General features: G+C 41.2%; 1 protein-coding gene across 2 annotated transcripts in view; it reads right to left on the bottom strand.

Annotated features, from left to right (window-relative positions):
* Nucleotides 1-1,401: 1,401 nt before the first annotated feature.
* IFT172 (intraflagellar transport 172) overlaps nucleotides 1,402-12,903 on the bottom strand; it is a 33,858-nt gene continuing 22,356 nt past the window's right edge. The window contains exons 36-48 of one of the 2 annotated variants that reach the window (XM_087717359.1): nucleotides 12,647-12,745; nucleotides 9,567-9,676; nucleotides 9,334-9,397; nucleotides 8,845-8,931; nucleotides 7,476-7,592; nucleotides 6,872-6,982; nucleotides 6,418-6,537; nucleotides 5,268-5,363; nucleotides 3,871-3,930; nucleotides 3,686-3,784; nucleotides 3,327-3,480; nucleotides 1,721-1,812; nucleotides 1,402-1,573 (exon numbers count right to left, since the gene is read on the bottom strand). In XM_087717359.1, the coding sequence (XP_087573485.1) occupies nucleotides 1,484-1,573; nucleotides 1,721-1,812; nucleotides 3,327-3,480; nucleotides 3,686-3,784; nucleotides 3,871-3,930; nucleotides 5,268-5,363; nucleotides 6,418-6,537; nucleotides 6,872-6,982; nucleotides 7,476-7,592; nucleotides 8,845-8,931; nucleotides 9,334-9,397; nucleotides 9,567-9,676; nucleotides 12,647-12,745 (1,299 nt within the window). In that variant the 3' untranslated portion in view covers nucleotides 1,402-1,483. Of the gene's footprint in view, nucleotides 1,574-1,716; nucleotides 1,813-3,326; nucleotides 3,481-3,685; nucleotides 3,785-3,870; nucleotides 3,931-5,267; nucleotides 5,364-6,417; nucleotides 6,538-6,871; nucleotides 6,983-7,475; nucleotides 7,593-8,844; nucleotides 8,932-9,333; nucleotides 9,398-9,566; nucleotides 9,677-12,646; nucleotides 12,746-12,903 lie in introns of those variants that run through there. The other variant, XM_087717360.1, reaches the window with a different exon arrangement.

Here is a 12,903-nt window from a genome sequence, read left to right as displayed (position 1 = left end):
TTAGTCTTTTTGGAAGTGTTCTAAGGTTGGAACACATGGTCAGATTGGAATGACAAAATGAATTTTGAATGTAAACACTTGCGCTGAATTCAGACTTATTCTTCATAGCATGATAATCACTGCTTTCTAAATGAAATGGGTGAAGTATTTAAACATGGGGGGAAAGTAGTTCTGTTGCATTCTGCACCTTGAAACTACAGAACATTAACTCTCATTAGCACATCTGTATTCTCCAACCACCTAAAACCAGTAGGAAGCACTTTGTTGCCATCTTAAGAATAGCACAATGACAGTACTGTCACTTAGTAATTGGCAACTTTCTGAGGGATTAACTGGCCTCACCAGGAGGCATAAACACTTGTGGGGACTAAACAAAGTTACAAATAAGGCTTCCAATGCCCGACTTACAATAATGGATCAAGAAAATGTGTAGCTTCGGCTAACCAACTCACAGTTCTCTCATACCTTGGAGCTTGTTAAGATCTGAATAGTGAGGAGCAGGTTTGGAATCAACCCAAGCAACACTGGATATGGATTCCAAGTTCTTTTATCTTTTAATAGCTTTCCAGCTTTAGATCTGGATGGGGCTGCCCTTTCTCAGAGGGAAAAAGTATTGTCATCTGAAGCTCTTGGTAAATTTGCATCTCTTAAGAAGCCATGCCAGAAGGACCCTTACTTATGTCTTTGCAGTTAGCTTCCCACAGCATCTCATGGTGCTGGTTGATATTTACACATGGCTTTGATTGATTGATTGATTGATTGATCAAATCATTTTTGACTCCTAATGACATTTTCCCTGACAACCAATGCTTGTTTTTTTCCGGAACTTCCAAAGGTGCATTCATCAGTACTGTAACTGAGTTCATTGATCTTGCTACTGGTCATCTTCTCTTTCCTTCCACCTTTTCCAAGTCAAGGTAAATTGAACTCAGCTCCAGATGCCTTCATGATTCATTCATTAATGCCTTCTTGAAGGATGGTTTTTTAAAAAAATCCAAGTTAGTTTATAGCCTTGAGATGTCTTAGTTGCCTCCACTGCAAGTACCAAACAGGTTTGACCCTGCTTGGATTTTTAGAGAAAATAAATAATATTTAAATAGTCTTCCTCATCTAATGCCTTTAGATCCACTGGAATAAAACCACAAACTTCAACAGTTCACAGTAGCCAAATAGATATAGTAGCCATTACAGATTGGAGGCAGTTGCCTATTGAATCCATTTGAAATGTAATCTCATGCGAAAGTGAGTTTTGTTCCAATGCAACGTGACCACTATAATCTAATTTTCCAGTCTCCCCTTTCATCCTGTTATCTTTGGTCATCTCCATTGAGTTTGTCTCTAGAGTTGCAGGACATTTGACATACCTATAATAAATGCCACATCAATTAAAGAAGGCAGACATTATATAAACAAGATATTTAATATGGGAGAATAAATATCTAAAAGGGGTTGAAGACTTAAGGAAATGCTTTGGTTGAGTTGGTCATTGGAAGGAGAAGCTGGTGCTGGGCAGCCCTCCACACCACTGGCTGATGAACTTGAGAACATCCTGGCAGGGGGGGCTGTGTGACATCTGCAAGAAAGGCATGAGTAAAGCTAGGGCTGAGATCAAAGTTTATAGATTTAGGCTATAGGGCAAGCTTGCCTACTTTTGTTGCCCTATGCCCTCTTCTCTTATGATTGCTAGCTTTCTTTCTTATACCTTCATTCTATTCCTCACCTTGACTGCCATCAAAAACTTATTCCAGCTTTCCTTGTTTGCTTCTTTGCTAGGACTCTTGAATTCCACCTTATTTCTTAGTACAGGATAACCTGAGTGGGGAGAAGGAAAACAAAACATATTAAAAGGGCATAAAGAGGGTCTCACATATTGTAAAACTCACCTGAAGGAGCAAGTTCCTGGCCAGCAAATAATTTCTCTGTTCAAATTTCGGCAAGCACAAAATCTTTCTATGTATTCTATTGAACCTCAGGGTAGCTTCTTAATTACACTAGAGATTAATTTGGACTGTTTTAAATATTGAATGCCTTAATACAGGGTACTCTTCAACTTAAGATCAGAATTGGCCCCAAATTCCCATTGCTAAACAAGGCAGCTATTGAGTTTTGTCACATGTTACAATCTTTCTTGCCATAGTTGCTAAGTGAATCTGGCTTCCTCATTGACTTTGCTTTTTAGAAGGTTGCAAAAAACAATTACCCCAGGACACTGCAACTGTCATAAATATGGATCAGTTTCCAAGCATCTATATTTTGACCACATGTCCACGGGGGATGCTGCAGTGGTTGAGTGTGAAAAACTTATGTCACTTTTTTCAGCACCGTTGTAACTTTGAATGAAGTGGAGGACTAGCTGTAAGTGCCCTTGTAGCCTTAGTATATACATATGATATTTTGTGCATAGCACAAAATTATATCAGCCATGAAACAAAGTATATCAGACATGACTAATGAACCAGTCTGGTGTAATGGTTAAGATATCAAACACTTAGAAAATTGATTCTATCCATCCAATCCAGTTCAAACATTTATGAGTGTCCTGATGAAATTCTTTCTGTTGTGAAATTCATAGGGTGTGAATAAGGTCTGTCAAGCCTTCTCCGTGGTTACTCCCATGGTCTGGAATGCACCTCTCCCCTAAATTATACATGGTGCCTTGTGTTTTATTATTTTACTCTACTATATCTTTGTTTTGAAAAATTGTGAGTAATCCTTATAGTTAGATTAATTCATTCTGAATGCTGTAATTGTCTTTATTGCCTATCGTAACGCAATGAACAATTTTAAAAACGAGTAGTTACAAATAACTACAAATGGACTCATGGATTCAACCAGGACAAATTAGCTTTCTTTAGTGAGAAAACTTCATCACTAGTCAGAACTCTTAGATATGATTTTAAAAATATGAAATGCTTAAAATAATCTTTCAAGATAAAAACTTACAAGTTAAAATGTACAGAAGTAAATGCTAAAATATATATTAGGCAAAACAAAAAAATTGAATAGTGATAAGTGTCTTAGTTAAAGGCACAGCATATTAAAAGAAATCAAATGGAGAGTAGAGGTTAAGTTTAACATTCTTCGGAATGTAAGCAAAGCAGCATCATATATTTTTCTGTTTGGAAGAAGAGGGACTTTCTAAACAACTATGGGACAAAAATTTAAATACTTTTTCTCCCACAGTGGATGAGAATAGGGTCTGAAAAAATGGACGTTTATATTGGGGTGGGGGAGAGGCACCGTTAGAAAATCTTATGGAGGAAAGAAGATGGAATATGTTGTGTTATGGCTTCAGCCATGCTGAAATGCCACACTGCTCTGCTCACCTGTGATAAGGCAGGGCAGAGAGCGCACACCTGTGCTCGCCGCTACCAGAGAAGCTTCGTAAGTATCACGTTCATCTTGTGGCAAAACCTGTTCCAACCGCTGATCCATGGAGACAGTGAGAACCCAGTCACGGATCTCCTCACGCTGGTCTTCCTAGCACGGATAGACATATGATGCTCAGAATGAAAGAAAAGTGGCGGCAGCAGTAATACTTGGGATGGGTGGTGGAAGTGTGCAAGTCAATTGGACTGGGGATTGGGCAAGGAATGTCCTTTTTCCAAGGCCCCTTAGAAATATTATCTCTCTGCTCATAATACAAATGGATTGAAATTGTGTATGCATATGAGAACACACTCACAGAGATATGTGGCTTGGCAGGCAGTGGTATTTCAAAAGGGATATCTGTATTCTGGAAGTCTGAGTGGTCTAGAGCATCAAGGGAGCCCTCTTCAATTGCCTAGGAGAGCAAATAACATCAGAAAGGAAAAACATGGAATCCTTTTCCCCCCACCACCACTCTCAAGAGTCTCCGATAAAACTCACATCAGTCAAATCAAGGAAACGGTTTAGGAAGATAAAAGCCATGTTCTGCCAACCAACACCCTGGAAAGAGGAAAGAGAGAAAGATAAACTATCTTTCCCAGTTCTCTGCCAAAAGTCAAATCTGATTTCAGTTCAACATGGCAAGAGTGTTCAAATGTTTTCAAGCTATGATTGCTGGACTTTTGAGTAGCATATTGGAAATTGTGCTCCACAAAAGTACTACTTTTTTTAAAAAAAGTTTAATTAGAATCAAAGGAGACCGATAATCACTCTCTCACATTTATCTGTGGGATGAAGACTTGATAATCTAATGTTCTCATTCAACAGTAATCTGATAGGATAGATGCAACCATAAAGCCTGCCAAACATAATATGAACAAAAAAAGACTTTTTTTTCTGCAAGACCTGTAAAAAATAAGGTCACTGATTGGGAAACTTATAAACATCACAATAACCTTGTTGAATCCTCTTTTTAAGGTACCTAAATTGGGAGGCATTGTTACAGTGTGAAAGTAAATTCCATAGTTTAAATGAGCACTGTGTCAATCATCTGCCACTATTTAACTTTAATGGGATGAGCATGAGTAATATTTTGAGAAAGGAAAACAATGATTCTTCTCCACTTTACTAGTGCTGTGTATTGTATTGTATTGTATTGTATCCCATCTTTCCTTTTACCATGCTCAAGAATCCAACTAATTCCTTCGAGTCTCTGCCTAGAGTCTATCTGGAATGAGATGGTAGATACACTGCTTCAGTTCTCTTGATCATTTGGTCTTATACTGTAAAATGTCTTAACCCTTTTAAACATTTTCTGGAGATCATTTGTTTGAAAGGTAAAATCTAAAGGTGATTCTGAATGTAAGAGGTGGAATCCTCAGGAAGTCAGTGCAAGTGTCAGGATTCTAAGTATTGCATCCACCAAAAGCAGAACTCAGAGACAGATATATTCCTCAAAGAACATGTTTATTGGACACTTCAAATTGGCACAGCTAGTGAAAACCAACTCTAACGGTTCCCGCAGTTTCCCCCCTAATTACAAAAACAAATATTCCCTCCCCAGGTGTCACATTGTTCAATGAAGGTAACTGGGAGGCTGCTTGGTCACTCCTCTGCCATCTGGGTTGATCTTGGTTACCACAAGAAAACTTTTTGTTTTGACCAAGTAGCCTGTCTGTCTACTTTTCCCCCCTTTAAAGTTTGTGCAACTATGAGGCACAAAAAAAACGGCTTCAGCCAGGTCAGTCTCAGAGCTGACAGCAAGTTTGTCATATTCCTACCAGGCATACAAGGAACCAGCCATTTTCCATTTTGCCTTATTTGGCATTAATTGACCACATATTTTCCCCACCAACTACCTTGATGTGACCTACAAACAGGAGCTTCCTGTTCCTCACCTTAGCTGCTGCTCCTGCTTCATAGAAGGCCTTGTCTGCTGGAATGATCTCAGTATGACGCAACAAAGAGATGGAGAGCTTGGCTGCCACAGTTTCCTGGAGGCGAAAAACCACAAACTCAAAACTCTGCTCCCTAGCTTCCATTCTTAAGAGATGACACGTCTTCTGGCAAACCAGCCCTTCTCAGACAAAGGCAGTCTATTCAAGTGGAGCTAGTTGCCCCACCCTTGCCTTCTTTTTAAAAATACTACTGTAATTATAAGTCATAAGTTAAATGAGTTGAGAGAGTCACCCTCTCCCTCCAAAGTCTCAGGAAAAGAACTTGGTTATCAAGGATTGCAATTTGATATTTGCACAGAGTGAAATATATATATATATAAACGCGAAAACACACACACAGGAATCACGAAATCTCAGAACCATAAAGCCTACAAACTTGAAATTTGGCACATATGTTCCTCTTGGCTTCTAGGTGCTCGTTAACAAAGGATTTTTTGAAATGACTATCAGATCTTAGTATTTTGTATATTATTATTAACACGCTCTGATGCTAAGAAGTTAGACGTTCTACTCTCCCTCCCAACCTGAAAACTTGGACATGGGCATGCTGCCCATCCGCCTGCTGGCTGGGAGTTTGGAGAGGAGCCTGTCGGAGAGGAGGTGATAAGAAAGGTGGGGCTTCTGTGAGGCAAGCCTAAGGGAGAGAAGGTGAGAGGAGAGGCTGATAGTAACTACTCATTAATTTTCAAGTTGTAAGTCAATTGATCAAGCCCGCTCACATAGTTTCATAGCGGAACACGGGTATTCAGCTAGTACACAATGAATCTAAAAAGTAGAAAAGTTCTGAAAATAGGACTCTTCATGAGAAAATTAAGCTGTAAACAAATGACTCAGAGATGTCATAAGAACTATTCTTTCATGACCGGCAAACCTAAGCAAACAGATTTGGTTGCCAGTTGCACAAGGCCCACAGACTTTGTAGCCATCTAAGTCTGAAGCTGTACTAGCAGGGCGAATACTGTATCAAAGATAATGCAATCAGAACTCCATGCTTGGAGTAGTGAAATAGTAAGAAAGCTGGTGTTCAGGAACAAGCCAGAGACTAGAAAACTGGTTAAATCCCTTTGACCTGCTGCCATCCTTCTCTTACCAGCTGTTTGATGCTTTGGGCTGCAGATCGTGTAGCATAGTAGTGGGATATAAGCAACATGGTTTCAAACTCCTCATGAGCTGGCGAATTAGCTTCACTTGATTTCCCTAAATTTTCACACTGTAAGAAAGGGGATCATGTTAAGTTTGCTGGAATCTTAATCACTTAAAATTGGGGAAAAAAAGATCTTTATCTTACATATTTATTAAAAAGAAAGAAACACCTCACCTTATTTAAGGCCATCTAAACATTTTATTCACCCCACCAAAGAGATTGAGTAATGAAAAAGCTACTCTCTGAAAATATAGAGTGGTGCCACACAGATATTTTGCATTGCAGCTTTACTTAGGAAAACTTTTGTGTGGTATTAGCAGCAGTGCAGAGAGGAGTAAAAAGAAGATCAGGCACTTTACATTCAATGGTACATCATAATTTACTTTTAAGCCGTACTTACCAGGTTGAAAAGCACGTCCCGCAAATCAGCCCAGCTGTGATAAGCCTCTGAGCGATTCATATTGGCTGCATTCACCATCTCCACAAATAGTCGTTTATAGATATTGAAATTCTGAAGAGAAAATGTGGGAATAGCTTTGCTATGAACAGAAGCAAGCAAATTTTAGATGAAAATTGCCAACAGCGATTTGGAAAGGAAGATTAGAAAAGTTTGTTATTAAATATTATGAATGTTTAGCTAGAATAGGACATAAGGATTCAGTGTTATTGGAGGATTTTAGAAATATTAAATGACATGCCAGTATGTGTTTATGTATTAAATTTTGGTATATTTTATGATGGACGTTTAATTATAGTCAAATAAAAATGGAGGTATAAGGGTAACAGTATAAATATTTGAGTTAAAATACTTGAGTTAATATGAATTATGCTTGATGACTGTGGAAGAGATGCACGAAAACCTTTTGTAACCAACTGATACACTTTCTAGAGTATGTAAAGAAGGAAGATTTTATGTGTGTTTGTTTTGAAAATAAAAATAAATTCTATTTTTTTAAAAAGAAGAAGCAAGCAAATTTTCCTAGCCAGCTGGGACTATATCTTACCTGGGCATTGGCGGGGGCACCATTCTGAACATAGAGGCCCAAGACTTTGTCCCAATTGTTCTCGCGGATCAAGTATGTGGCATAAAGAGCCACATATTTATGCAGCACTTTATAGTTCTATAAAAATCCAAAAGAGTAACAAAATAATATGGAAAACTGTAAAACAAATAGCAGTTTCCCATTATGAGAAATGATCTGGTCAAGTGGGAAAATTCCTTTCTGGGTGAACTATGTATCTTTAGTGCTTCCCATTTCTTAGTGGGAAAAACAAATCATGCCTTTGTTTGCATTCTGTCCAAACTGATACTCCATTCATCAGTTCTGAAATCCAATTTTATCCCAATCAATTCTGCGCAGGCAGGCAGCACTACATTCAACAGACAATGTCAGTATAACTCCAACAGAAATGCCAATTACTTCTCCTGAAGGCTCGGCATGATGCCTTGATTGATGATTTAATTCATTCAATTAAATGAATTTAATACCCATCTCCAAACTGGCTCAGGGCAACATACCATACAACCAACAGAATAAAAATAAAACAAGAAGTGATGATGTATTTTCCTAACCATGTGCAATCTGAGGGAGTGAAGGCAACCACCCAAAGCTTGAGAGAACAGCCTGGTCTTTTAAGGCTTTCGGGAGTGCCAGCAGGGTGATAGCTATTTATTTATTTATACATTTGGTTTACATAACTATCCATCTCATGCTTGTTCTTTATTTGTAAGCTGCCTTTATTAGTTTTACAAATAACTGAAGGCCACAAATATATCCAACTCACTTCCCACCTCCTATTTTCCCCATAACAACAACTCTGTGAAGTGAGTTGGGCTGAGAGTGAGTGACTGGCCCAAGATCATCCAGCTGGCTTTCATGGCTAAGTAACTTGAACTCACAGTCTCCCACTGTCTTAACCACTAGATCAAACTGGCTTTCATAGAGCCAAGGTGGCGCAGTGGTTAAATGCAGCACTGCAGGCTACTGCTAGATCAGCAGGTCAGCGGTTCAAATCTCACCGGCTCAGGGTTGACTCAGCCTTCCATCCTTCCGAGGTGGGTAAAATGAGGACCCAGATTGTTGGGGGCAATATGCTGACTCTCTGTAAACCGCTTAGAGAGGCCTGAAAGGCCTATGAAGCGGTATATAAGTCTACTGCTATTGCTATTCATTGTTGAATTAACAATTGCTTTTCAGTCTCTTTTGCAGACAGATCTTTGGCCCCTAACTAAAGCAGTGGTGAATGGAAGATGGACTCAATTCCATCTGGTTTCAAACTCAATGTTTTAGATAGCTTTTGGGAAGATGCTTAGGGTGTGTGGTCAGACAACATTTGGCTCTTTTCATAGAACCACTTGGATTTTTTATATACCTGTTTGGCAGCTGTCTCCAGGCACTTTTCCCACTGCCCCCTTTCCACATACATATCGAGGGCAGCCATAACATCCACGCCCACAAGCTGTCAAAGAGAGATCAGTTATAAGTCAGTCACTTTAAACAATAATGATACAGCAGTACCAACCTGTTCTATCTTTTGTACACTTAATGTCATCTCATATTCTCTAGTCTCCTTCTAGAATTGCCAAATAATATGTTTGGCTGCATCAAGACTTCGATTTAAATTTCACTACTTTTTCCTAAGCCTTTGATTTTTGATTCCCCTGTCACAGTTTTTAACATTTTCAAAAATAAATATTGATAGAACAATGACAGATGTATTCAATTTAAGTTGCACTTCAAAAATCTGTCACATTTCTATTTATATAGACGTAAAGGTTCTTCAAACAATTTACTTGAAGTGTTCTCCCAACTTTCAGTGCCTCCCACTTTCCCATTCATCCCATTCAAGATTCCTTCTCACCGAATCTACTTTGCCTTGATTCTTGAGGTATTCTTTATAGTGTTGATCCACATATTCTTCATATCTGCCAGAAAGGAAATTTGTCATTTCTGTCCTAGTAATAAGGCAACCTTAGTAATAAGGTGATGCAACAGGAGACCTGAGAAACTGACAGCCTTCCACCTAAGCAGCATTATATATTCTTATTCAAAGTGTATTATTTGCAAATCACTCTCAGAAGCAGAGTTTAGTACCTGGGGTCAAGTTCTTTGGCCACACACTTAGCTTTGTTCCACTCTTCCCCCTCCATGAGGGCATCGATGGCTTCCTTGATTAGATCAAGGTTGAGGTATAGCTCTACCGCCTGAGGATAGAAATGAAAAAATTTCTATTGCGTATTAAAATAGAAGTAGATATGATGTTTGGGGCTGTACAGAGTGGTTGTAGGCTCATTGCATGTCTGGCCTGAGAAGAGATAAACTTCCCAGGAGTTTTGAAACTACGGTAAAAAAACTATTCAAAAAATGGAAATGTTGGGGAAAATTAAAATATATGCAATATTTATTTGCATGCCACATTTTATCAATTTAAATTCACTTGGCTAAGTTAAAAACGTACAGGAGAATATGTCTGACATGTTTCCGCATACAATTATGCTTGGAATATTTTTTAAATGTAAAACTGTAATTTCATCAGTGACTACTTTGAATAACTGAATTTACTTTTAAAGATTTTTAAAACATTTGTTCTGGCATTCCTTTATGCTTCTTTTATCCTTAAGGCTAGTAAACTGACCCACCAACCTCTATATAAAAGTCAGCCACAGATAATTGACTTTTCACAGAAACAGAGAGTTTCACAGAAACTAAATTCTCCTTTCTTCATTGATAAAAAGCATTTTGTCCTCTGGGGACACTACGGCCCCTCCGGGTCAGTGGATCCCGGAGAGCTCCCTGGTTTACCGAGGAACTCCGGGAGAAGAAACGCCGGAGGAGATGCCTAGAGCACCAGTGGAGGTCCGATAGGTCCGAGGTAAACCGAGCACTCTTAACTACCTGCACCAAGGACTATGTCCGAGCATTAAGAACTGCAAAAAGATCATATATTTCTTCCTTGGTTGCGTCCGCCGAGTCACGCCCAGCCGCCCTGTTCAGGATAACCCGCTCCCTCCTTAATAGGAGGGATGCGGGAGACCCCTTGCAGGGTAGGGCTGAGGATTATGCTCAATTCTTGGCGGACAAAGTAGCTCGGTTGCGATCGGACTTGGACTCCACCGCAGTAGATCCAGCTGAGACACAGGAGGATCATTTGCCACATCAGTTCTGGGTTGAGTTCCAGGAAGTTGCCTCTGGGGATGTGGACAAGGCCATCCGAGCTGTAAGTGCCTCCACTTGTATTCTGGACCCGTGTCCCTCCTGGCTGGTGGCTAACAGCAGGGAGGTGACACATGGCTGGATCCAGGCGGTTGTCACCGCCTCTCTTCGGGAGGGGCACTTCCCCGCCGTACTCAAAACGGCGGTGGTGAGACCCCTCCTAAAGAAACCATCGTTAGATCCAGCCATCTTAAACAACTTTCGTCCTGTCTCCAACCTTCCCTTTATCGGGAAGGTTGTTGAGAAAGTGGTGGCCTTTCAGCTTCGACGGGCCTTGGAGGAAGCTAGCTATCTTGACCCCTTCCAGTCCGGCTTCAGACCTGGTTACAGCACAGAAACCGCTTTGGTCGCATTGACCGATGATCTCTGGAGGGCCAGAGATGGAGGCTATGCGTCCATCCTGGTTCTCCTTGACCTCTCAGCGGCTTTCGATACCATCGACCATGGTATCCTTCTGCGACGACTGCGGGAGGTGGGAGTGGGAGGCACTGTTTTGCGGTGGTTCTCCTCTTACCTCTCGGACAGGTCGCAGTCGGTGTTAGTGGGGGGGCAGAGATCGTCCCTGAGGCCCCTAACATGTGGAGTACCTCAGGGTTCGGTCCTATCCCCCCTACTATTTAACATATACATGAAACCGCTGGGCGAGATCATTCGGAGGCACGGGATAAAATACCATCAATATGCGGACGATACACAATTGTATCTGTCCGCCCCGTGCCAACTCAATGAAGCGGTGGACGTGATGAACCGGGGTCTGGAGGCCGTTAAGGACTGGATGAGTGCTAACAAACTGGTGCTCAACCCGGATAAGACCGAGTGGCTGTTGTGTTTCCCCCCCAATAATTTGGCTAATACACCAACGCTTAGGCTGGGGGGTCAAATTTTATACCCCTCAGATAGGGTCCGCAACTTAGGAGTCCTCCTGGATCCACAGCTGACTTTTGACCACCAGCTGTCAGCTGTGACCAGGGGGGCATTTGCCCAGGTTCGCCTGGTCCGCCAGTTGCGGCCCTACCTAGATCGGGGGGCCCTCACAACAGTCACTCGAGCCCTTGTGATCTCTAGACTGGAATACTGCAATGGGCTCTACATGGGGTTGCCCCTGAAGTGCATCCGGCGACTACAGCTAGTCCAAAATGCAGCCGCGCGAGTGATAGTGGGCGCACCTCGGTTCGCCCACGTTACACCTGTCCTCCGCGAGCTGCACTGGCTGCCTGTTGGTCTCCGGGTGCGCTTCAGGATAATGATGACCATCTTTAAAGCACTCCATGGTAGTGGATCTAGGTACTTGAGAGACCGCCTTCTGCCGATTACCTCCCTAAATCGACCAATCAGATCGCACAGACTGGGCCTCCTCCGAATTCCATCTGCCAGTCAATGTCGACTGGCGACCACACGGAGGAGAGCCTTTTCTGTTGCTGCCCCGACCCTATGGAACGAGCTCCCCATGGAGATCCGCACCCTCACCACGACCCAGACCTTCCGCGCAGCCCTCAAGATCTGGCTCTCCCAGCAGGCCTGGGGATAGGCTTCCAATTACCCGCCCGAGTGTTTGATTGCTGAATGAAAGCTGTGTTTTATTATTTTTCTTTTGTTCACAAAGTGTTTGTTTTGACCTTGCACTTCCCCTCCCCTGTGGTTGTAAGCCGCCCTGAGTCCCCTCAGGGAAAAGGGCGGCATATAAATCCCAATAAACCTAAACCTAAACCTAAACCTAAATTCATTTTTTTATTATTACCAGAGACCTGGGCTGCACAGCCTCTCTTCTGTATACATAAAAGTCTTCCTATAACAATAGAAAACATGTATCTTTTCTTTCAGTATTCTAAAATAAAATGTTTTACTGGAATATTTTTATCCCCTTTGTCCTCTTTCTAATCTTAAAAAAAAAAAAAACTGGGAAAGAATTGTTTATTCAAACACAGATGAGACGGAACTGCCCTTCAGAGATTTACTCTTACCACGCTGAACTTGCCAATGCTGACAAGCTGTGGTCCCACTGTCCTCATCACCTCAATGCTCCGAGACTGGCCAAGAAACTTGATAGAAAGTTCAGCTGCCTGACATGAAAAGAAGCATTCACAAATGAAGAAATGTCCCCTGTGCAGTATTTTTTTCTTTGTGCAGAGACTCCTGCCATAATGATTTACAGCTTACAAGACTCTATCAGAGACCCGTTGGAATGGGAATTATGAACTTTTAGAAAATGAGCAACTGA

This window comes from Thamnophis sirtalis, unplaced genomic scaffold (genome assembly GCF_051295495.1).
Source record: "Thamnophis sirtalis isolate CommonGarterSnake01/CBP01778 unplaced genomic scaffold, rThaSir2_p1.2 scaffold_6, whole genome shotgun sequence".
In the NCBI taxonomy this organism is placed as follows: Eukaryota; Metazoa; Chordata; class Lepidosauria; order Squamata; family Natricidae; genus Thamnophis; species Thamnophis sirtalis.
This window is presented reverse-complemented; position numbering and strand designations above follow the sequence as displayed.